The 27,061-nt window shown below is 37.8% G+C and overlaps 1 protein-coding gene across 5 annotated transcripts in view; it reads right to left on the bottom strand.

Moving 5' to 3' along the window:
• The window catches only part of LRRC6 (leucine rich repeat containing 6), an 89,867-nt gene that overhangs the window by 27,841 nt on the left and 34,965 nt on the right, over positions 1 to 27,061 (bottom strand). For all 5 annotated transcript variants that reach the window (XM_017500287.2, XM_037728479.1, XM_017500271.2 and 2 more), the window contains 5 exons: positions 22,099 to 22,281; positions 18,776 to 18,853; positions 13,763 to 13,822; positions 10,051 to 10,120; positions 8,756 to 8,851 (listed from right to left, as the gene is read on the bottom strand). In XM_017500287.2, coding sequence (XP_017355776.1) covers positions 8,756 to 8,851; positions 10,051 to 10,120; positions 13,763 to 13,822; positions 18,776 to 18,853; positions 22,099 to 22,281 — 487 coding nt within the window. The remainder of the gene's footprint in view (positions 1 to 8,755; positions 8,852 to 10,050; positions 10,121 to 13,762; positions 13,823 to 18,775; positions 18,854 to 22,098; positions 22,282 to 27,061) is intronic.

Below are 27,061 nucleotides of genomic sequence, written 5' to 3'. Positions count from 1 at the left end.
ATCCTGGTCATGTCCCCATGTGCATCTAGTTTAACTCTAGGTACTGAATACTTAATTTGATACACACACACACAAACACACACACACACTCATAATTGAATTATTATACACACCAACTTGCAGAAGCCTTGGTATCAGAAAGAACCAGCAATGAAGCATCTGGTGGCAAAGGGCCCCAGCAGACAGGGGTATCTGGTGGCAGAGTGTACCAAAACCCAAATGAACAAAGGTCTAAAAATGGAGGAAGTGCATAAGGGGTAAAAAGCATACTGAAAAGTTAAATAAAAGGAGGACAAGGGATGATCACTAGATTTGGTAATCTGGAGGCTTTTGGAGACATCAAAGAGAGATGTTTTAGTGGAGCTGGTGGGGGAGGAGATAATGACTAATTGGAGTTGGTTTGAGAGATTGAGAAAATATTTGAAACAGCAAATAGAGATGCTTTTTTAAAATATTTCCAATAAAGTGGACCAGGGCAGTAAATAGAGGGGAATGTTTTTATTTTTCTCTGTCTTTGATTTTTAAGAGGGGAGACCTTTCACAATGTTTTTTAATGTAAGATCCAGAGAGGTGAAATTCAAAGAAAAAGTATGGAGAGCAGAGAACTGTCAAAGGGAGGTGGGATGGGGGAAGTCTTTTAAAGACAAGTGGAAATAGGATCCAATACATATCTAGAGGGATTGCATACACCACAGACAGTTCATTCATAGAATTAGGAAGGAAGGAAGGCCAGGTTGAGCAAGGGAATATAAATGCAGGTAAATTGGTAGCCATCGTGTTAAAGTTTGTGTAAATTATCTTTTGAGGCTTCCACTTTTTTCAGTTGGAAGTTTCAGGAATGAGCTTCAGTTTTTATGAGTGAGCTGAAAATGAGAAATAAAAGAGCAGAAGTATAGATGAAACAGGAAAATCTAGCAAGATGCCCAAGTAACACTACAGACCCACCTGACAATCAGAGAATAAAAGTGCATTTATGTTGCATATATCCCAAGTATATTTGAGCAGAGAAAGAGTGCTGTGAACTCTGTACAACTAAGAAGGAGGAGGCTGGTTTGAGATTGCGTTCTTAAGAAGTATGGTCTGTATTACTGACCTTGATATGTGACCTTCACCTCTTGTGCTCAGTATAAACAGAATTAAGCAAGATATTCACCAACTGAAGTGATAAATATATTTTGTTGTTCAGTTCACATGGCAACTTTCTTAATCTCAGTTAATTATTCTGAAGGAACACCCAAAGGAAATCATGAAGCATATTCTCAGAGTGTTCCTGTAACTTGTCATTTGAGAATTGAGATGGCAGTTTAATTTAATGGCTTGATGCAAGTGAACAAGCCTCTCAGTGCATGCAAAATTCCAGTTACATCTTAGGTTGGACTGTGGTAAAATCACATGTTAGATATCCTCAGGATGATAATGAAAATACTATGTACATAGAACATAGTCTGATTACACATTTTTTAAAAAAATTGAAGGCCAATAATAAACTCTTATAAATGTAATGGGGAATAACTCCACCCAAAATAGAAACTAAAATCATACATATAATATCAATAAATAAACTTAGGACATGTGTAGCAACTATACAGAGGAAACTACCAAAAAAGAAAACCTTCTAATGGACATAAAATAAGATAATGGAGAAACACATTATTGAATATCCAATTTTGATCATGTAAATATATCAGTTCGTTTCTATTACAGTCTATGAATTCAATACAATCTCATTAATTATAAAATGTTAGCAGTAGCAATTGATATTATTTAATAATATGCATTACTAGCAATGAATAATATTAATTAACAGTAAACATTGATGTAGTATGTATTATGTCCCAAGCACTGTCCTAGGTACTTATATTCATTTGCATAATCCTCAAAACAACCTTTGAAGGCCTGAATTACTACTGATATCATTTTACGAATAAGGAATCTGAGGCACAGAGAGATGAATAATTTGCCAAGGTCACACAGTTGCCGAGTGAAATATCAGAATTTAATTCAGGTCCTCTGGCTCCAGAGCTCATTCCCTTAATCACTTCTTCCCACTGCCTTTAAATTCATGGCAATAAACATTTCAATGGCCTTTCAGAGATGGAATTTGAGAAACTCATTTTAAAGTTAACCTGGAATAATACATACAGAAAAATAATCAGGAAATAGTTGGGAGGGAGAGTAGTTTAGGGGAGATGCATATTCTATATATTAAAATACATTTTAAAGGTGCATTCAAGGTATTCACTCATTCAACAAAAAATTACTGAAGACCTACTCTTTGCCAGGCTCTGTTCTAGGTGCCATTGACAAGAACAAACAACACTCCCTGTTCTCATGAAGCTTAAATTCTTGTTGGGGGAAAAAGAAAAAGAAATAAACAATTAAATATTTAGACTGTACAGCAGGAACAGGAGATTTTGAATACAGAAGGAACAGAGATACAGAATGCTGAGATTGGGAGGAGGTGTTTTGTAAATATGGATATCAGGAAGGGCCTCAGTGATGTAATGACACTTGAGCAGCAGCCTGAAAGAAATCAGAGAACAAGTGATGAGGACATCTGGGGGAAGGACGTTCCAGCAGAATGAACAGCAAGCACAAGAGTCCTGAAGTAGAAAGACGCTTGTCCTGTCTGTGAAACAGCAAGGAAGCCAATGTGGCGGGAACGACTAGGAAGGAAGTGGTAGATGATGTCAGGGAGATAATGGGGCTGGAGGAACAAGTTGTCAGGGGACTCTGGCTTTAACTCTGAATAAAATGGGAAGAGTGACTTGGTCTGATTTGCATATACAGTCATGTGTCACATAATGACATTTCCATTGACCATGGACCACATATACAATGGTGACAATGGACCACGTATATAATGGTGGTCCCATAATAGTATAAAGGATGTGAAAAATTCCTACTGCCCAGTGACAGTATAACTATTTTAATGTGGTAGAACAATGAATTACTTGCATGTTTGTGATGATGCTGGTATAAACAAACCTACTGCACTGCCAGTCATGTAAAAGTGTAGCATACACAATTATGTGCAGTACATAATACTTGAGAGTAATGATAAATGACGTTACTGGTTTATACGTTTAATTGTGCTATACTTCTTATCATTTTAGTGTGCTCCCTCTACTTATATATATGTTTTTAAAAACGTTGTCCCTGAAGATCTTCCCGTGGGACAAGATGGGGAGGCAGAAGACAGTGATACTGATGATCCTCACCCTGTGTGGGCCTACGCTAATGAGTGCGTTTAACTCTTTAACAAAATTTTTAAAAAGAAAAACAAATAAAATATTAAACAATTTTTATTTTTCAAGACAGGGTCTTGCTCTGTCACCCAGGCTGGAGTGCAGTGGTGCAATCAGTGCAGCCTTGATGTAGCCTCTAGATCTTTTAGACTCAATGTAGCCTCTACCTCCCAGGCTCAAGCCATTCTTCTGCCTCAGCCTTCTGAGTAGCTGGGACTACAGACATGAGTCACAGCTTCTGGCTAATTTTTAAATTTTTTGTGGCAATTGAGTTTCACTATATTGTCCAGGCTGGTCTCAAGCTCCTGGGCTCCTGCTTCAACCTTCCAAAGTACTGGGATTACAGGCATGAGCCATTGCATCTTGCCAAAAACTTTTAGAAATAGAAAAAAGCATATAAAATATGGGTATAAAGAATGAAAATATTTTTGTATAGCTATATAATGTGTTTGTGTTTTAAGCTAAGTGTTATTATTAGAGTCAAAATGTAGAAATAAACTACAAAGCTTATGAAGCAAAAATGTTACAGTAAGCTAATTTATTGTCGAAGAAAGAAATCTTTTAAAAAACAAATTTAGTGTAGCCTAAGGGTACAATGTTTATAAAGCCACAATAATGTATAGTCATCCTAGACCTTCCCATTCACTCACCACTCACTTGCTGACTCATCCAGAGCAACTTCCAGTCCTGCAGGCTCCATTCCTGGTTAAGTGCTCTATGCAGGTGTACCATTTTTATCACTCCCCCATTGCTGGATGCTATCTTTATGAGATGGCAGGAGTACCTCTTCTCCTACCTTACTTGCCACGTCTAGCCTAGACAGTCACCCCCATTAAATGGCAGAGGAAATACAGTGACAGCTGGCTTTCTGGAAAATGTGATACTCACAAGGTAAGATATAAAGATGGCAAATGGAGACGAGTCCTGGCCGTATACTAGGGACTGTGATATTTGTGTATTATAGCATTCTGTGGTATGCCACCGACTCAGCGGTGTTAGGAAGCACCTAGGACTGCAGAGCTAGCAGAGTGAAACCTTCTGGAACGAGGGGCTGAGCTGGGAACATCCACTGACATGGCAGCAACAAAAACATAGCCATGAGCCACATGACAGGGAAAAGACAAACTGATGAAAGTGGCCTATTTGTCAATATCCAGAGTGTATAGATCCAGCCTCATTTAGGAATAAGAAAAGAGAAAAATATTAATTTGACATCATGGAAAAATGCTGAATAAAGTATCTAATATGAAATATCATAGAGACTTGTGGATTCAATGACAAATGTTGTGTCCCTAGAAAACTTATACGAAGATCACTGAATTAACATGATATAATCATCCATGCATAGGCAAAACTAGGCCAGCCCTTCACAATACTCTTTACAAATGCTGACACAAAGTGGGAACTACTAAACATCAAATCTAATATTTAACATTGATTTACAGTATCCAACTATTAAAAACTACTAAAGACTATTCTAGAAGTATTAAATATCACTTAACATGTTGATGATGCTATGCTGTGAATGAATTGAAATTGTACGTGTTTATGTGATTTTTTTTTTTAGGTGAAGTAACGTATTTTTCTTTATCATTTAAACCACTTTGAGTAAGGGGTTTATGTTACTTGAAGCCAAAGGCATTCTAATTATACAAAGTTCTTTAAGTTGGTAATTTTTATGTTATGTGTTTTATTTTTTAATTCCATAGGCTTTTGAGTGAACAGATGGTATTTGGTTACATGAGTAAGTTCTTTAGCGGTGATTTGTGAAATGTTGGTACACCCATCACCCAAGCAGTATACACTGAACTTAATTTGTAATATTTTAGCCCTCATCCCCTTCCCACCCTTTCCCCCTGAGTCCCCAGAGTCCACTGTATCCTTCTTACGCCTTTGCATCCTCATAGCTTAGCTCCCACTTATGAGTGAGAATATACGATGTTTAGTTTTCCATTCCTGAGTTAATTCATTTAGAATAATAATCTCCAATCCCATCCAGGTTGCTGCAAATGCCATTAATTCAATTCGTTCCTTTTTATGGTTGAGTAGTATTCATATAGATACGTGTGTCTGTGTCTGTGTGTGTGTGTGTGTGTGTGTGTGTTTATGCAGTTTATACACTCATTGATTGATGAGCATTTGAGCTGGTTACACATTTTTGCAATTTTTAATTGTGCTGCTATAAATATGTGTGCAGGTGTATTTTTGTATAATGACTTCTTTTTCTCCAGGTAGATACCCAGTAGTGGGATTGCGGGATCAAATGGTAGTTCTACTTTTAGTTCTTTGAGGAATCTCCACACTGTTTTCCATAGTAGTTGCACACGTTTACATTCCTACCAGCAGTGTAGAAGTGTTCTTGTTCTTTTTCACAGCATCCACACCAATGGCTTTTTAAAATTTTTGATAATGGCCATTCTTGCAGGAATAAGGTGGTATCACACTGTGGTTTTAATTTGCATGTGCCTGATCATTAGTGATGTTGAGCACTTTTTCATATGTTTGTTGGCCATTTGTATATTTTCTTTTGAGAAGTGTCTATTCATGTCCTTAGCCTACTTTTTTATGGGATTTATTTTCTTGCTAATTTCTTTGAGTTCTTTGTAGATTCTGGATATTAGCCTTTTGTCAGATGCACAGATTGTGATTTTTTTTAAAGAATAAATGTTATTGTGTATATTTATGGTATACAATATGATGTTTTGGGATATACATACATAGTAATAAAAAGGCTACTATACTGAAGTAAATTAAAATAACCATCATCTCTCAGAGTTACTCATTTTCTCTTTTTGTGGCAAGAGCAGGTAAACTTATTTAGTATGAATCCCAAATACAGTATAATTTTATTACCCATAATGTTCATCTTGTACATTCTGTCTCTAGACCTGTTCACCCACCATGCCTGCTACTTTGTGCCTCCGATCTCCCTATTTACTTTCTCCATCCACCATCCCCCTCATCCCTGCTAACCACTGTTTTGTTCTCTCTGTATATTTGAATTTATTTTTAATATTCCATATATGAATAACATCATGCAATATTTCTCTTTCTGTGTCTAGCTTAATTCACTTGGCATAATGTCATCCAGCTTCATTCATGTTGTGGCAAATGGCAAAATCTCATTCTCTTTATGGCTGAATGATATTTTATTATATTAAATGGTGACACACACACACACATATCACAGTTTCTTTATCAATCTCTCTGATGATGGACAAAGGTTGATTCTTACAATATGTTTTATAACTCCAAGAATTCCCTTCAGTTATTATACTGCAAGTCAGAGTCACATAATTCCATAGTGAGCTCATAAATCTAGACTAATATAGAATTGCTCAGTGGATTAAATTTTGGTACTTAAAATGTTTCCATCAATAGTAATTAGAAAGATGTTAATTTTCATAAATATACATTTTTAACATTAAGTATAAATGAAATTAGACTTTTTAAAACTTTTGGTGGTTTTTAAGATCTTTGAGCTTCATAGTCCTTGCAAATAACTACTCATGATGAAAAAGACGGCCAATTTCGAGCAAGAAATTATTCCCCGAAGTTTGTTTCTACTATCTACCTTTTAAAAGGAATAATGATAGGAGATGATGAACTTATACATCAATATGACTTTAACACAGCAGTCAAAAATCTTAAAAAATATATACCTCAAGGAAAAATATTATTCATAATTTATTAATGAGGAAAATATAACTATTCCTAGTCGTTGTATATACAAATTATTTCATCTTCAACCAAGCACTTCTAAAATGCTTTTTCTTCAATAAGCCATTTATTATTATTTTCATGTGAAAAAGTTAGACAGATAAAAAATAAAAAGGAAAAGGGAAATGGAATGCTGCAGTTGTTTTAGACTCATAAACAGAGCAGTAGAGTTTTTCTCATCAATTGCCTGTGACCTTGCAAAGGATACACAAATCATCTGTCTTTATTTCCCATTAGGAATTAGCAGCCTCTATTTAATTTTTTGGCTTTTCAGCTTTCAGTTAGAAGTTTCACACACACACACAAAACAATAGGCTGCTAATCATAGTGTTATATAAACGTTGATATCGAAGTACTGAGGTAATTAATTTATCTCTTGGATTTCGCTATAGAATATTCTGGTTACTATAGAAGTATTTCTTTAATTTGTTGTAGTCATCAAAGACAATATAATTCTTACAGCTGTGTTTGTTATTTTATTACTTGACAACAAATTGTATTTGCTATTTCATTGCCTCCGAGTACAAATACATAATTGATTACCTATAATGAATCTGTTGGAAATTGGCAACAGGGAAATGCAGGATTATTAAATTATTACAGAAATCTTTTTGGTTAATCAAGTTTATACTCTTCATAGCTGACACTCCCCCATTCTCCTCTTTTTCCTCACCAGCAGAACCCAATTTTGACTGGTTTGTCTACTCTTCCCCTTTGAAATCTAAGTGTCTTGGGCAAAGTTGACCCTACCCCTAGCTTATAGAATGAGGTATGATTAATAGAAACCAACCAAAATACTTCTTGGTGTCTTTGGGGAACTGGTTCCAGGACATCCCTTGAACACCAAGATATTAAAATGCTCAAGTCCACAGTTAAAAATGACACAGTATTTGTATATAACCCACACATATCTGTAGAATTTAAATCATCTCCAGATTAGTTACAATAACTGATACAATGTAAAGGTAAGTAGTTATTACACTGTATTGTCTCGGAATCATGACAAGAAAAAAAGCCTGTACACGTTCAGTACAGACACATTTTTTTTCCTGAATATTTTTGATTCATGGTTGGTTGAATCTATAGATGCTGAGTCCAGGGAAGGCTGATTGCACTACCACATTTGTGGCCAGAGATTGGTTTTAATGGTTCAGGATTATGCTAATCAAGACTTGGTGGGTTCTTCAGCTAAACTGACCTCATCAGTCCAGAGGAACTTCTGTTTCATTGTGATGAGAGGGATTCTCTGTGTTTCTTTCTCTGATCCTCTGTCTTTTTATCTCAAGTGAGGTAGGAACAAGAACAGTTGCTGCCCAAGTCACTGCTAGTACACATCTCATGGAAAAAAACCAGTCTGAGGACAGAACTGACACATCAGAAAGATCCTGACCCTATGTGCCTGGCCTCCCTGCCCTCCACCTTCTCCTATCTTGTTACAAGAAATGAACCATTTATTTATGATTTAAATGAATGAACCATTTTATGGTTTTTATTTATTTATTTATGATTTAAATGAACCATCTTTCTATGGACAAATTAATATTTTTAAGTTTAATTTCCTTAAGTTCTTTCAGGAAAGGATAAATCACTTGAGGCCCAAAACATACCCTAGTCTGAGTTCTTTGTTCTCACACACCTTTGTTCTCCTACCTCAGCTAGTGTGAGATTTCCTGGTTCTCCAAACTAAAATGTACTTTAGTCAGAAGTCATCATTAGTCCTAACAGGTCAAGACCCTTCAGGAACCATCATATCCAGACTTGAAATTGACCCCAATGACATGACCTACCTTGGGCATGCAGATGACCAGATGACCTGTTGTCTGAGATCTTTTAGCAGAGCTGCTATCAGGTTTCACTTCTGCAGGAAGGACAAGCTGAAATGGCTGAAAATAAGTAGAGAGTATCACTGAGAGCAAGGTCGTTACATGAAAGGGTTACTACAAGGGGTACTTTCATTACAAATTCAAGGTACACCATTCAGTTAAGAAACGTGCTTAAACTTAATAAAAATATATATGAGCTATGCTTGCTATGCATGAACTATTTTATCTATTTTAACAAATAGTCTAAGAACAGTTATGTCACAAGCAGTGAAACGTTCATGGGTTCATTTATGGCTAAAAAGTAATTTATAGAGAAAACACTGTCAAAACATAAACATATTTCCATTTAAAAATCTTCAAGCTAATCTTCAAACCCATAGGAATGCTCTAAAGTAAAAAATGGTATTTTAGAAATAATAAAATTATAGTTGTTATGAATGAAATCATTTACAACTTAGAATGGGTGTACTATTTAATTTCATACATAGGCTCCCACACATGTGATTATGTTATTAGCTTTGAAAAAGTATACCACAAAACCACAGATTTAAAATATTAATGATATTCAAGTACGTATGGTCAGTAGCCATTCCCACCATATACCACTCCAATGATATGAAACCATGTGCTAAAACGTAGCACTCTATTCAGTTTCCCTTTTTCTATTTTTGTTTATTTATTTATTTATTTATTTATTTATTTATTTATTTTTTTCCCATTTATTTATTTTATTGTATTTTAGGTTTTGGGGTACATGTGAAGAACATGCAAAATTGTTGCATAGGAACACACCTGGCAGTGTGATTTGCTGCCTTCCTCCCCATCACCTACATCTGGCATTTCTCCCCCTGCTATCCCCCCCATCTCCCCACATTTTTGAGGCAGAGTCTCACTCTAGTAGCCCAGGCTGGAGTGCAATGGGTGATCCTGACACACTGCAACCTCCGCCTTCCAGGTTTAAGCGATTCTCCTGCTTTAGTCTCCTGAGCAGCTGGGATTACAGGCATGAGCCACCATGTCTGCTAATTTTGTATTTTTAGTAGAGACGGGGTTTCACCATGTTGGCCAAACTGGTCTTGAGCTCCTGACCTCAGGTGATCCACCCGCCTTGGCCTCCCAAAGTGCTGGGATTACAGGCATAAGCCACTGCGCCTGGCCCCTTTTTCTATTTTAATAATACTTAAAAAAAAATGGGGGCACCACAGCTTAGTTCAAAGCTTAGCCTTTGAAATTGTAATAGTCTACAGGGTTCTACTTACCTTTCCTTTGATCATAACTCTTACGTAAGTTGGTTGCACATCAACATCAATTAAAGAGGTATCCATATATCTTCAAAATTAAATACACAAAATCTTACAATTTTAAAAAATATCAAGTTTGAAAAACTGTAAATACAAATTCACATTTATAGAACCATTTTAAATGAAGGACATTTAAAATATCTGTGCTAACCAGGTCTTTACAAATTAGCCTTAAATTAATCCCCAGACCAAAGGAAATTCAACATATCAGCAATTTCATTTTTAGACCCACAAGTACGCTTGGCATTGATTGCCCCTAACCCAAAAATATCCGAGGTCTGAAACACCAGAGGTTTGCAAAAAACAGCTTGCCATGCTCTTTCATGAATATTTTATTTTAAGCCCCTAAGACTTGAATAGCCAGGAATGCTGATTCCACTCTGCTTGAGGCCTGTACCCACCAGCTCCTGCTTCCCTGGTGGCTCTGGATCCCCTGCAGCTGTTCTGCAGCTGCCCTGATACTATCTCTCCTGGAAAACTAGCTTGCTTTCCCCCCCGCAAAGGCATATCCTGCTGAATAAGCAAACGCTTCCATTTATGGCAGTGACCCCAAGATCAGGTGGCAATTATTCTCTTCCACTCATGAGCAAATAAAAGATTTAGATTTCACATCGCTCATTAAAATCAGCTTAGCCAAATAATTATGCTCATATATTTCAAAATACTAATTGTGAACATTAGAAAACACAGAACTCTTTTAAAAATCACAAATGTTATGGCAGGTAAGCTAATACAGGGGTTACAGAGATAGGTTTGAAGCCACACAGGCTTGTGGGGAAATGGCTCCTCCCCTTCCTGCTTTATTACCAGGGACCACATTCTTTAACCTCTCTAGGCCTCAGTTTCCTCTTCTATAAAATGGGAATACTACTAGCATCTAGCCCTAAGATTGCTAGGAAGGAACATGCATAGTACCCAATACGTAGCTAGTGTTAAAAATGTATTATATATGCCATTTAAAAACAATTTCTACAACTTCACATGTGATATGTATGCTTTAATGAATAATATATTATTTTCCATGCTTGGATCCTTAAAATATTCATGTGTCTTTACCTATAAGGCCTTTCTCTGCCAGAAATAATCTTCTGACAGTTTTTTGCAGAAAAAAGCTACTTCTCATTCTCCAGTTGTCACTGCTCATGCCACCCTCTTTCCCTGACCACTCCCACACAGCATTATTCCCATCCCTAAACACTGTCCCTTTCCTTGACAGCATCCTTCTTCCTTTGTAATCATTACACGCCTACTGATTGTCTGTCCTCCTCCCCCACTGGGCTCTAGGTGACAGGAGATCATGGCTGTATTTAGAATATGCCAGTTATAGTCTCCCCATGCCTGGCACATAGTAGGTATTCTATAGATTCTTGTTGAATAAAGGCAGGAAGCAGATGTGAATGAATGAATTTAACTTTCAAGTATACACCCATGTGTCCATAAAGATAACCAGGAATTATAGCATAATTCATTTGGACAGAATCATGGAAATGAAAGAGATTTACTACATAGACCGGAGAAATACTACCACCCCTTAAAATGCACATGCATGGGAATGAGGAATGTTTCATTTGAGGACTGAACAGGAAGCAGCCAACAGCTGAAAAAGAAAGGGTTATACATTCATTAAACTCCAGACACAGGGCCTAAAAATGGAAAGGACTTACAAGCATGAAACAGTGATTTGTCTGGAAAACAGTAGAAATGGCAGCTTGGGAAGCTGGAGGAGCAGAAGATATGAAGCTAGCTAGAGAAGAGCTGGGAGCTTTGTAAAGGCAGATGACCTGGCAGCAAGCAGGCAGAAGAACTGACAGGAGGTATGGAAAGGCACGCAGCTGATCAGAGACAGCTCGGTGCGGAGAGGAAGGGACCACACTAAGAGTAGCCCTGGTTCACAAAAGCCAAGGTGGAAACCACCCAAATGCCCACCAACTGGTGAACAGATACACAAAATGTGGTATATCAATGCAGCGGAATATTGTTTGGCCATAAAAAGGAAGGAAATTCTGACATATGTTACAACACAAATGAGGCTTGAAGACATTATGGTAAGTGAAAGAAGCCAGTTACAAAGGCCACGTGTTGTATGATTCCATTAATATGAAATATACCAAGTAGGCAAATCTACAGAGATAGAAAACAGATTAGTGGTTGTCATGAAGAGGGAGAATGGGCAGTGACTGCTTAAGGGCCATGGGGTTTCCTTTTGGGGAGATAAATATTTTCTGAAACTAGACAATGGTAATGGTTGTACAATATTGTGAATTTATTAAATACCACGGTGGTGTCCATTTTGAAATAGTTAAAATGATAGATTTTAAGTTGTGTATTTTATCACCATCAAATCAGCAAAGTTGGTTGAAGTCCTGAGGGTTGATGATCTGGCTCCTTCTTTCCCTGTTTACTTTGACAAGACTCACTCTTGGAAAATTTACTCCCTCTTGGGTAATAATCCCTCCTACCTCCCAGGGTTACTAAGAGATTAAATAAACAGGGGCACATTGAAAGCCATTAAAAAGAGAAAGCCACTTATTATAATTCATGCATGTAAACATTCATCCATTCATTCACACATGTAAATGTAATACTCCATCATCGGTATTCATTCATTCATTCATTCATTCTTGTATTTATTGAGCACCTAACAGGTGCCAGGTATCATTTTAGGTGTGGAGACATAGAGATGACAGAACAAACAAAACAAGTTTTCTGCTCTAACCACAAATTTTAATACAAGTAAATTTACACTTTGTCAGCAGGAAACCAAAAAGCAGGAAAAGTGGAAGGAAGTGCTGGGCAGGGGTAGGTATTGCTTTATGTTAGATGGTGGGGCAGAGAAGCCCCTCTAATGAGGTTAGGTGACATCTGAACAGAGGCCTGAAGAACACAAGGCAGGAAGTCACAAGGACACAGAGGACAATACAGGCAGAGGGAAGCACAGGCAAGCAGCCTCTGAGATGATGCCAGGGGACACTGAGGTCATCAGAAGGATGTATCAGCACAGTGAACCAGAGCCTAAAATCTTCAGGGAATGAGGCAGAGTGACCTAATGACTTTAGATGCTTCCACAAAAGGGGCAGAAGGTGATATAGGCTGAGGGTTTAAGTGTCAAAGTCATAGAGTTTTAGGGAGGAGAGAGGGATAATACTTTGGTGTAGTGATGAAGGCAGGCAGGAGATCTGTGCCACTCCTGCCCACAGGTGAGAAAACAGGCAGGATGTGAGAGCGCCGCAGGGAAGAAGGGTCCACTGGTGACAGAGGCTGCTAGGTGTTCCCCCCAGGCCACTAAGATGGGACAGAGAGAGGAGAGTCGACCACCTGATACCTATTACTATAGCAAGGCATTTTAGACAAAAACCAAGGACTATAGCAGCAGAGAGCAGAGTGGGGTCCTTCTAGTGTCAGCATCAGAAAACACCACAGGTCTGAGAATTAGTTAAACTCTGCCTTAGGTATTTCTGAGTTCATAGTCATGAAATTGTGGCTTTCTTTACCTTTCCTTTCATTTTCATACTTTTAAAAATTATAGTAACTTCTCTGTCTTTATAAATAAGCTTCATTTAACTATAGAGCTAACTCAATTCTTTCAGAATTTTTCGGAGCTCAAAAATTGCTACTGATAATGCAAACAGACAGAAACGTCATACAATAAATACATGTAAAATGTTTTTACCTATAGACAGCAAGGTCCAGGATGATCTGCTTTTCATTGTCGTTCAAAGAGAAGTCAATTCTAAGAATAATAAATTGGGTGGGGGAAAGATGTCTTTAGGATACTGTATAGATAATCCCATCACAAAATCAGAAGCAAGTTAGATAATAATTATATAATAATATCCAATGACAACTTATTTTGGTGGTTGGAAAATCAAATATCAATGCTAATTTTAAAATTTCAGGGAGACCTACAACATATTAATAAATTATTTGTGTTTACAGTGTTTAAATGTGAGAATCTGAAGGTAAATTACACACAAAAAATTAGCTTTGGTGCAGAGATAGAGACATCTGGTGGCTAAAGTTTTCTTTTCCATTTCCTGTGAGTTTGCCATAAGCAAACTGAAACAATGGAATAATTTATGGAAAACTGAAGTTGCTTTTGCCTCCCCTTTATCCAGCATTCTATTTTTTAAGTTTTAAAGAGTCTTGCATTCCGTCTTTTTTCTTGCTGTCTTTTTTCTTCTCCTTTCATGACCGACCTTTCCAATGCCCTGAAAAAGGCTGAGAGACTGCCCATCATCTATTACCTCTGTTTTACAGATGAACAAACAGAGGTTCAGAGACTGGCATGGCTGAATTATAACAAATGTCTTTGCACTTTGGCTGCATGAGCCTGGCTGGGCAGGATTTCATGGCTCTACATCTTTCAACTGTTCCCTGAGGCAGAGTCCTCGGTTTAGCTTCCACACTGTCAACATACTATCAGTACTATCAGAATCGTCTGGTCAATTTTCTTTTGAGCATTACACTTACTATATTACTCTATAAAATATACGACTCAACAATATTAAAGAACATAAGTTAAATTGTTTAGGAAAATGTAAAGTTTGTGATAGATTTGACTGTTAGCAGCATTTCTGCTTGTGGCAGGCACGGTCTCATTGCTTTCAATAGTGCAGGCCTGTGGGATTTCTTCAGGGTCTCAAATGACCCATGCATTTATAGAACCTCATCTCAGGGCCTTTTTATGTGCTCCTGCTCTGCCTCAATTGCTTATTACTTGCAAAGTAATTTCAGAGAAGTTTCCTAAGGCAGAGATTGCTCTTTTGTTGCTATCTGCTTCCCCTTTATTCCTAGTAACAGGAACCATGGTTTTAACTAGGTGCATGGCTATATATAGTAAAGGTTGTATTCTATGGCCTCCCTTGAAGGTAGGTGAGGTCACGTGAGGCAAAGGTGTTGTATGGCACTTTCTAAGAGTATCCCTTAAGAAAAGGAGCATGTATCCTTTCTTCCCTTTTTTCTTTTTTATTCGGCTGAGTAGAACAGAATGTAGGAGGCCAACAGTTGAACCATGGGGACTGCTTAACAAGCAATTACAACTGTGAGCCAAAGGTAGTGTTGGCTAGCGGTGGTGGTGGGGTCAGTGAGATGTGGCTGGATTCTGACAATATCAAAGGAAGAGTTCATAGGGCTCACTGATAAAATGAGAGAAGAAGAATCAAGGGAGAATCCAAGGTTTCTGGTCTTAAACAAGGGGTGAACGTGTGTTACTGAGATGGTGAACACAGGGACACAGCACGCCATGCTGGAGAGTGGTAGGGAGGCTGGAAATCAGGGGTTATTTTTTAGCCCTAATAAGTTTGCGATGACTCTTTTACATCCACCCAGTGATGTCAAACAGCAAACGGAATACACATATCTTGAGCTCAGAGAAGAGGTTGGATCTGGTTAGGAGCATCGTAAAGAGAGTGTTTACAGCCATGGGATTTGGTGAGAACCCTGAAGAGTGAATGCAAAAAGAGAAGACAGCTGAGGAGTTTGCTACAGAGCATCAAAAAAACAAAACCAAAAGGATCCATCAAAGTTTCGGAAGATGAGCAGTCAGTATGGTAGAAGAAAAATCAGAAGCAAAGGAAAGAAATTGCTTTAAGAAGGATGGTGCTGAACAACGTCATCCAAGTCTGCTTTGTCCAGTAAGACAAAGACTGAGAATTGAACATTGAACGTGGAAAAACATGGCTAAGGAAGTTTCAGGATGATGGAATACACAGAAGTGGTTTCAAGAAGGAATGTGAAGTTAGAAACTGGAGACTGAGTGCAATTCCACTAAATAGGGGCAGAGAAAAAGCATTGTGGCTGAAAGGGAAACCAGGGGAAGGGAGGTTGTTGCTTTCATTTCCTTTAAAACAAGAGATTGTTACAATTTGTTTGCACATGGGTGAGATTGATCTAGCAGAGTGGAGAGAACTAGTGCAGAAGACCCAGTAAAACTGAGCAACCAAGTCCATGATAATAAGAGGGGATGTAGCCACAGTGCTTACAGAGACTGATTTCTGATGGGAAGTTCACTGACAGCAGCAGAAGAGAGGGGAGTACATGGGACAGGTCCAGAAACACTGTAAATTGGATATAGGGAGGAAAATAAACCTCCTGATTGCTTTTTTTTCCTCAATGAAATAGGAAACAAGGTCCTCAGTTAAAACTATGGAAGTGTCAGATGATGTTGGAAGTAAGGAGAGAGAAGGTTTGAGAGCAGCCTGCAAGAGAGTGGAGAATGGACAACCCAAGAAAATATAGGAATATTGCCAGAGTCCATTTGAGATCTGTGATTATGAATTTAAGGTAAGACCAGCAAGTAGAGGTGAATGGTCTCCTCCAGCCATGTAGGAGGACCAGCTCAAGAGTGGATACTGTGCTAGATTTAAATGGGGTTGGGGTTTTGTGAGGTGAGGATGATGGAAAGAGAAAAAGCAAGAGAGCTGAAGACATACGCCAACGACTGATTTTCTTTTTCTTTTTTCTTGAGAGAGGGTCTTACTCTGTCACCCAGGCTGGAGTGCAGTGCCGTGATCTCAGCTCACTGCAACCTCCGCCTCCTGGGTTCAAGCGATTCTTGTGCCCCAGCCTCCCAACTAGCTGGGATTATAGGCATGTGCCACCACGCCTGGCTAATTTTTTATTTTCAGTACAGACTCGGTTTCACCATGTTGGCCAGGTTGGTCTTGAACTCCTGACCTCAAGTGAACTGCCTGCCTCGGCATCCCAAAGTGCTAGGATTATAAGCATGAACCACTGCACCTGGGCCAAGGACTGATTACTTTGATGAACCATAAAGCAGGGCCAGAGATGAGGGGATAGGGACAGTAAGAAAAATAGGAGCATGAATTATCTTACGGTCTTCATGAGGGCACGTGGTTGTTAGAGTGGAGGGAGTCCCACAGGAACATAAGAAATGGGGTCTAGTGAGACACTCAAGGTGAAGTTTCTGAGGTGGAAGAGATATGGATGGTGGCAAATCTAGGAATGAAAATGGAATCGTGTGGCTGAGCTGAGATGGAGAAGTGAGCTGGTTGGGGAACTGAGAGGCCAGGGCTTTTGGTGGATCGCCTACATGTCTGATAAAGTCATCATCTAGACCAATGATGGCAGGAGAGGCAGAGAGAGACACTGGTCTGGGTGAAGTATCCTCAATGAGTTGAGAGGCAGAGGGTTGAGGGTTGATCAGGGTGATGTACATGACTGTGGGAAGAAGGCGTAGGGGTGGCGTATCTACATGGCTTGTGCTTCAACAGAGAAAGGGAGAAAGATGGCCTGAAAGTGGAGATAGGCTGTAACCGTCCCCATGGTGTATGTGATGAGAAAGAACAGTGGACAGCCACAAAAGCGAATCCTCTACTTCAGTTAGTGAAAGAGGAGAAACAGAGGAGGCTTCAGGCTTTGCTGACCAAGCTCAAGTTCCAGGGGCACAGGGAAAATTGGGAGATCCAGGAGGGGTGAGAATGAGTTGAGTTGGATCAGCGCCATGTAGCTATAATATTCTGGATGGTAGTGCATGACCTGGGAGGGCAGGAACAGGGATGATCACATGGCGGGAGGCAGTGCAAGTGGGAAGGTGGTGCGTAATCACCCTCTGTGGAACTGGTTTTAGGGGCAGGTGAGGCTGCAGTGTGTGGAAGGAGTGGTGGTCTTACCAGGAACACATGGAGTATCAGAAGTCTACCTTGAGCTCTGTTGTAGGCTAAAGAGAGACGGCCTAAACTTGGTTTCTGAACTCCAGGAGGTCACAAAGAAAACTATCATAGTCACTGCTCTATCCAGTGCCTGGCCTAGCGTTCTGTCTTGCATTCCTGTCGCTGACTGTGGGTAAGAGGAAGACATTATAAATATCATCCTAGAAATCATTAGAACTAGGTTAGCATGAGCAACTCTGGAACGCCACTACTAGTCATGTGACCTTGGGCAGGTCACTTCACCCCTCTCAGGCCCAGGTTCTGGACATGTGAAAAACAAATACTGTCTACCACCTGGGATTGCTGTGAAGATAAATGATGCCCTGGAATAATTCAAGATTGTGCCTTCACCGTGGTCATGACAGAGCAAATGAAATGGTGGCGGGAAATAGGTTTGAATAATAAAACAAAGTGAATGAAATTTAGTCTGTAGGCTCTCTCTGTAGGCTACAAAAGGCTTTTCTGTCCTGCTTTCTATTTTCAAACTTTAAGACAGACAAACAGAGTAGATCAGATATTATTATACTTGAATATTTCCAGTTTAAGTATCTTTCCTCTCATTAAATTCGTTGAGGTTATTATACTGATTTCCTTCCCTAGCTCTCACATGTTTTGTAGATGTGCTCCAGAGTATAAAGTAGATGTATAGGAGGTGCATCAGTATTCTCAGCCAGCTTGCTCATGGCAGAGTTTTAAAAATTCATAAACACAATAATAATGCGGTAGCAATTTTCAGGCATAAAACTGTATATGGTCCAAAGTTTCATGGGGTACATAAATAACTAAGATCTCCATATGTCAAGATCATTTTCTAGATGCCAAGAAAATTATTCATTCGAAAACATAATAGATGTTCTTCCTTTACATGTGCACAAAATGACATTATTTTTGGACTCGTCAAACTTGTTAAGAGCAGTCAGATAGATTCTTTGCAGAGCAAACCTGGAATTGAAACAATGATTGACCAACACCACGACTTTTGCATCTCTAACTCTCTACTTGGCCTCACATACTTGGGCTCATTTACATTCAGAGCTTTCCCATTTTCAGTGATCAAAGTCCTGGGTGGTTTCACTTTCTTCTTTTTTTCACTTAAGATTGGTGGTGGGTGAGAACAAGAAGCAGTGTGGGGAGAAAAAAATAAGCAAAGAGAATATATAATTAATACGTTTTTGTGAAACAGTTTAAGAAAACTTAATTGAACTTTTATGAACACATCAACAATTCATTGTTCTGAGGTCCATTCCTTGAATTCTATGCTGAGAACTGACAATCAAACCAGATTTTTTATATGGTTGTATCTGTATCTGTACAGCAAAAAATGACCAAGACAATTTGCCAGATAATTTGAATGGGGGAAGAAAACTCCTTTTCATGACTATCTATTAATATTTAAATAAGTCTATTTTATACATTATTTACCCAGATAACTGTTAACTCTCCATTTGTGTATAGAGCTTCTGCTTTAGCTAAAACACAATTAACATACCAAGTAGAATCTATTCAATACAAATAAAAATACCAGCACATAAAAATCTATGTAAGAGGATATTTCTCGCTGCATTATTTACAGTGGCAAACCCCTGAACTGTTCTCAATGTCCATCAGTGGAGGAATGGTCAGATCAACTGTGCTTCACTCATGCTATAAAATATTTTGCAGCTATTTTAAAATGTGTTTTTTCTTTACCTATTGATTTAGAAAAGTGTTGATGATTTTTTTTTTTTTTTTTTTAAGATGGAGTCTCACTGTATCACCTAGGCTGGAGTGCAGTGGCACAATCTCAGCTCACTGCAACCTCCGCCTCCCAGGTTTAAGCGATTCTCCTGCCTCAGCCTCCCGAGTAGCTGGGTCTACAGGTGCGCACGACCATGCCTGGTTAATTTTTGTATTTTCAGTACACACAGGGTTTCACCATGTTGGCCAGGATGGTCTTGATCTCCTGACCTCATGATCCGCCTGCCTCAGCCTCCCAAAATGTTAGGATTACAGGCATGAGCTACCGTACACAGCCTGATGATATATTTAGTAAGAACAAATATATAAGATATAAATCCATTTTTGTTTTACAAAAGACCCCACATCTTACATTTGCAGAGATAATTTATACAGCTATAAAGGGTAAGAAAATATGTAGTGAGATCAACCCAAGCCTGTTGACACTCATTACATTGAAGGGTTGGATAGGAGGTAAAGAAAGGAAGCAAATAATAGAAGATTAATGGAGTAATATGGAATAAAATGCAGTATGTAATTCTATTTAAAAGACTACCGAAAATATATAGAAGCTTAAACAGGCATATGTGGACAATATCTAGATCAGATGGACAAATTTGTTTAGATGACGGAATTGCTGGCAATTCTCTGCCTTAAATTTCTATTATATTTTTAATATAGATTTTGTGACAGTTAGCTTTATTTTGAAAAAAATCATTCACATTCTTCTGCATCTTAAACTGGGCCTCCAGATCTAATGGATTTAATATTTCAGTGATCCAGGACAATTAAGGGGCATCCACAAGTCCTTGGCTTCACCCTACTCAGTGTAAAGCAGATCACAGTTAGGAACAAAAGATTTCTTTTGTCTCTGTTTACATCCAGTTAATAAAAATGGCAATACAATCAGAGGCAAACATCTCAGGAACCCACTGGATTGGGCAAACTAAGATGTCCAAAACAGAGTGACTCAGATCTCTATTCAATTCAGCCTTACTTTCTTAGATGTCAGGGAGTAAAAAAATTTCTCCTGATTTCAGGCTCAATATATAATAGATTATATATTTTATATATATATATATGTGTGTGTGTGTATATATATATATATATATATGACCACAGATACATAAGTATAACATATGTGTGTGTGTATGGGTATATATGTATGAAATATATCACATTCTATAAACATGTAGAACTTCCATTTTAAAGGGCTCTTGAGTCAGCAAAGCACTTTCACATGTATAGGCTCATCTGATTTTCTTACCAGCACAGTGGGGTAGGTAAGACAGGTATGATAATCCCTGTTTAGCAGATGAAGAAACAGATGAGAAGTTAGGTACTTGCCAGCATCATACAGAGGGTAATAATGGAGTCAAGACATGCATATACAATCTTATTCAATGCTTTTCCCAAAGGACTGTGTGGTCCCTTAGTGTGTAAATCACAATGTTTTACAAACAAGTATTTTAGATAAAATTTAATTTTTTATTGTTTTACCTCTCTATACTTCTAACTAATAAAAATTGTATAAAAGCAGCTGAGGGCCGGGCACGGTGGCTCAAGCCTGTAATCCCAGCACTTTGGGAGGCCGAGGTGGGTGGATCATGAGGTCAAGAGATCGAGACCATACTGGTCAACATGGTGAAACCCCGTCTCTACTAAAAATACAAAAAATTAGCTGGGCATGGTGGCGTGTGCCTGTAATCCCAGCTACTCAGGAGGCTGAGGCAGGAGAATTGCCTGAACCCAGGAGGCGGAGGTTGCGGTGAGCCGAGATCGCGCCATTGCACTCCAGCCTGGGTAACAAGAGCGAAACTCCGTCTCAAAAAAAAAAAAAAAAAAGCAGCTGAGATTTCAAATTTTTTTTTTAACTTCTAGTTTCTTGCTTTTAGTTGTTAATCACAGGGAGAGATATTGTGTTTTGTTTCACTTGAGTCATTGCCATGCAGATTACTATATTTCAGGGCTAATCTATTACATTCTCAAGCTCATGAATAATAAGTATTCCCATAAGTGATATATTTTACATACTAGACTTAAGCAATGACATGAAATGGAATGATATAAAACCTATTTTTGAAAAAGCTGCTCTGAAAATAATAGCATAAAAATCTTGACTTCTAATAAATCATCAAATTATATGTCAACAACTCAAGAGTGAAATCATGCTGTTAAGTGTCCAAAAAAGTTGTATTAGAAAAATAAAATGTCTAATGAAACTAATTTCCAATTCTTCACTTTGTAAATTAATAGAACAGACTCAAAAAGGAGCCCATTCATTCCACAAAATGATCTTTCTCTAGGCTAGAAATACTAATGTATTAGTGTACCCTAATATACTATTATTAGGTATATTTAAAGTGGTGAAAAGGTAAAAACATTCAAACAAACAAACCTCTACCTAAAATGTCATAATTCATGATGTTCTAAAGAAGGTACTTTGATATTAATGAGTGTTAGCCAATCCAAATCAATAAGAAGCTATACTTGGAAAAAACAATATCTATATATGAGTGTTAAAGGTTTAACACAAATAATGGGAAAAATAATAGGCAATCATGAAAGTCTAGTCCATAAGTTGAGTACTGTTTCCCTCTCATAGGAAAGAATGAAATACCTTAATTTTTCCTGATTTTTCCGTTGTTTTTCCATGTGTCTAAGAGTTTCCAATCTTGATTCAGGAGTAAACAAACAGGGCTTATTCCAGAATTCCAAATCATCTTCACTTGTGTCTAATTTCTTTGTGCTGTGTTCTTGTATGTCTGCTGGCTGTAGGTGGTCTTTTCTCTCTAAAGAGGAACTAGGAAAAACAAACACAGCACTTAAGAACACTAAGGGATTCATGACCTTCATCCTTAATGCTGCCCCTTTAATAGTCTATATACTTTTCTCTCGCTCTGTCACCCAGGCTGGAGTTCCGTGGTGCCATCTTGGCTCACTGCAAACTCCACCTCCTGGGTTCAAGCGATTCTTCTGCCTTAGCATCCCAAGTAGCTGGGACCACAGGCACGCACCACCACACCTATCTAATTTTTGTATTTTTAGTTGATACAGGGTTTCACCATATTGGCTAGGCTGGTCTTGAACTCCTGACCTTGTGATCCGCTAGCCTCAGCCTCTCAAAGTGCTGGCATTACAGGCATGAGCCACTGTACGCAGCCCTATCTTTTTTACCTTTGAATGACAAAGTGACTCTGAAAGACAGTCTCTCCAAGCCTGGTTGGAGGAAATTACTGCCATAGCATCGGGGTAGGCTTTCATCCTCTATCACCAGGAATAATGTGGTAATCAGATTCCAGGGTTCACAGACCTGACTGCTAAGAGTCACCTGGGGAGCTTTATAACAAGTACAGATTCCTGGGCTCTCATCAGAAAGTCAGTTTGCTAGATCTGAAGCAGGGCCTAGGAATCTGTTTTATAATATTTTGCAGGAGATTCTGATGATCAGACAAGCAATCACCCCATCTTTAATCTTGTACCTGTCAATTACACTCTCCACACTACTCCCAGCGGGACTTTTCTAGCAGGCAATTTGGATCACATTATTTCCAGGGTTTTTAATGATTCTCTTATCTCCCAAATTCGCTTGTGGGACATATGATACTTTTTATGGTATAGCTTATGCCTAGTTTATTTTTCATGGATAACTTCTGATTATGTGGCTTTATATGGCAACAGTTCTCTCTTCTCTTTTATTCATGTTTTGTGGACTCTCAGAGAATTAAACAATATCTCTGTATGCCATCAAATAGGTATTATATGAGATATTCAACATTTGTTCAACATGGATCCAAGAAATATTTATTGAGCATCTTCTGTGATGCCAGGTACCAGAGATACAACCCTGGCCAAGACAGACCACGATTCCACTTTCAGAGATTCTGTTCTTGTGGCAAGAGAATGACATCATTCAGGCAATAAACATTAGGTACAGTCTCTCTCCCCTCACCTCTCCCTAGAATTGACACTTCATTAGATAACATTAATGTAACAAATTACATAAATCCTTTAATACCAACTATAGCAAATAGTAAGTACTCAATACATGTTGGGTTTTGTTATTGAATCAGGTGACAGGAAAGGTTCCTTTCTTGTTGATCTTCAAACTAAAGATACTTTATTCATTTTGAAAAAATATTTTCAAATATATTTTATTTTGAAAATATTGTGAGAGATATTTTTCAAAGGGATGAACCAAAATACTAGAACATGAAATTTAAATAACATAAATGGAATGTAGAACAAAAATTCTGCTATATTATTTATAGATACAACTAAATATTTTAATAAGCAAAATAACGCAAATTTCTGAAAATAAATAAATTGCTTGCTATGCAGCTATTGTTCTTTATGGCATTGAAAGAATAATTATAAAGAGGATCTATAATATTCTACAATATTCTAGATAATTGCAACTGAAATAATTGGTTCCATTGTCATTTAATCATTTAAATTATATTTTTCCTGGAAAGTAACTAATTGGTTCAATCTGGCCTTTTGCAATATAAAATAATAATTATAAAAAACATAAAAATAACAGTGCTTAAGAAAAACTATCAGAGATATGAGCTAAATAACATAAGTCTCCAAGGCAAAATGCATATAAATGTGTATAACTGGTTATGAAACAGAGTGAGCTCATTAGCGTAGGATCAAAAAAACTTTCTCTTCAACCACTGCCCTCAAATCTGCTCTCTCAGAACTCTCTTCTCATCCACGAGCAGATCCCACAGCTCTACTGTCACTTTCAAGAACAGCATAATCTCAGCTAAACACTCACTTTCAGGTACTAAAGGGTCTACAGTTTGAATAAAAGTTCAGACCTAAATATCAAATCGGAGCCATTCCCTCCCTCTCCAACCCATTCTCTCTCCTGGCCCTGTTCCAGATTGGGGTGTGCATGGGAAGAGGGACACCCTCTCCTTCTACTTCTCATTGTCCTCCACTCCTTCCCCTGAATCCCATACCACCGGGCCTCTTACGTTCAGAGGCTTCCTGTCTTTAGAATTTGGGGCCTGGGATGATGAAGGAGAAGAAGATGAACATCTCTTATATGACCACTCCTATTATAACCTGGCCATTGCTACCCTCGCTGGGACCAATATCCAGATACTGGCCTTCTCTTCCTGCGAGCACCTTTGTCATTCTTGGAGACAGCACAAGAGCCTTCCAAGTGTACTGTTCACTGTTGGGGGGTCAATATGCATCTCTTCAAGACAGCTCAAGCCCAGCATCTTCTACCATGTCTACTTGGCCTGTAAGATATTCACACATCCCTGCCATGTGAAATGCTTAAAGTGTAAGCTGCTTCCATTAATACCTTCTTTTCTGATTCCTCTGCTCCAGGCCACTTTCTATGTTTTCCATTTTCTAGGTTGGAAGCAGGCTCTACCTAGTCAAGAGGTAGATGTTCATCTCCCTTTCTTGCAGCCTCTGATTCTCTGCAGTGTTTCTTCTTTCAGCCTTGAGAGGGGAATAGCCTCCTACTCCTTCCCAACTAATTAGACAATTCAGTATTTCAATGATTCTCCTCCAGAATGTCTACATTTCTATTCAAATAGGCTAAATAAGGTAAGAGTGGCAAAGGCCCAACGATCAGTGAGGCCTATGGGGGAGGCAAGAAGGCACCTGCAAGAAACCCCACTGTAAGCTTCCACTAAGATACAAGAAACAGATCATTTTAACTTTTGTAAACTTTCATCAACCAAGGATAATGAATTATTCCCAAGATATTTTGTGTGCCCATTATATAACTCTGATGCAAAACACCAGGAAAAAATACAATGAGAAAAGGTTATCATAGCATAAACTCACTTATGAACAAAGGTTCAAATAGTATAAATATTGGCAAAATCAGTGCAGCAATGCATTAGTAAATAATCATAGGCAAAGAATGTTTATCCTAGAAATTCAAGGATGGTTTAATTTTAGAAAATCTATTAATGATATTCAACACAGTAATAGAAAAACACTATTATCTCAATAGATTCAGGGAAAACATTTAATAAAAATCCAATATAATGCTTGTGATGATAAAAGCTCTTTATCAGCTAGGAATAGAAGGAAGCTTACTTAACATGATCCAAAACTTATAGCAAATATTATACTTAATGAGAAATTGCAAACATTCTTTCTAAGTCAGAAACAAGATACAGATACGCATTCTTAATGCTACTGTTACACCTCATTCTAGAGGCCTTTGCAGGCACCATGAAGAAAATAAAGTAGAAGGAGAGGGACTGGAAAGAAATGTTCAAGTTACTGCTTATAAACAATGTGTTTTTCTACCTAGAAAATGCAGGATTGCATCTTTTATAAAGGTCAGTAAGATTAATACATTATCAGTATACAGAAATAATTTGTCTCTTTAAATGTCAGAAAAACCAATTACATCTGTTTTTAAAATCTCATTCTACAAGATACTGAGAAATTAATACAAAGAAAGATGGTTTAAGACTTTTATAGTGAAAATTTAAAACCTTACTGAAGGACTCAGAAGAAGATCTAAATAAATAGAGCTCTTCCCAAGTTTAGGAAGGAAAGAATCAATGTCATGAAGATGTCAACTTTTCCCCAATTAACATATAAATTAAATGCAATTTCAATTACAATTCCACTAGGGATTTTTAAGGAATTTGATTAGCATTGGATTCTAAAACTTATACAGACAAGTAAAGAACTAAAAAATAGCCAAGATAACTTTGAAAAATGAGAATATCTCCTACCAAATATCATGATATGCTATAAATCTATACAAATTAAAACCAGGTAGAAGTGCTACCATGGAACAGTCTACTAGGGAACTCAGAGATGAACCCAGGAATATGTGTTTAGAAGGGATATAATAGGGGCGGGACTTCAGATCAGAGGGAAAAGAACAGCACCTTAATAAAGGGTACAGAGACAATTAGCTACCCATATGAAAAACAATTAGTACCCTACCCTATATATCAACAAAGGTTAGTTCCAGATACAGAGATACAAACAGATAGGGCACTGGGATAAAGAATTCCATAAACAAGATGAAAATGTACAAATAAGTTTTTTTTCCCATTTATTTATTTTATTGCATTTTAGGTTTTGGGGTACATGTGAAGAACATGCAAGATTGTTGCATAGGTACACACATGGCAGTGTGATTTGCTGCCTTCCCCCCATCACCTACATCTGGCATCTCTCCCCTTGCTATCTCTCCCCAGCTCCCCACCTCCCACCATTTTTAAATTTTATAAAACATAAGAAGCTCTTATAATTAAAGACAAGTCACAGACTGGGAGAAGACACTTGCAAAGCACATAACCACCAACGAATATATTTTTTATATTTGTATCCAGAATATAAAAGAACCATCAATAACAAAAAAGACTTAACAACTTATTTAAAATAAGTAGGGGAATTGAATAGAGGATATCTGAATAACCAATAAACATATAAGAAGATATTTAAAATATTCAAATTCACTAGTAACTATAGAAATACAAATTAAATTTTAAAAAATAGAGGATACTTAATAGCAAACTTGATTGGCCAATATTTTTAAACATCATCTAGTATTGGCAAAGATTGAAAACTGTTGTATA

This window comes from Cebus imitator, unplaced genomic scaffold (genome assembly GCF_001604975.1).
Source record: "Cebus imitator isolate Cc_AM_T3 unplaced genomic scaffold, Cebus_imitator-1.0 Scaffold13, whole genome shotgun sequence".
NCBI classification, from domain to species: domain Eukaryota; kingdom Metazoa; phylum Chordata; class Mammalia; order Primates; family Cebidae; genus Cebus; species Cebus imitator.
Note: the sequence above shows the minus strand (reverse complement) of the source record. Positions and strands in the feature narration are given on the sequence as shown.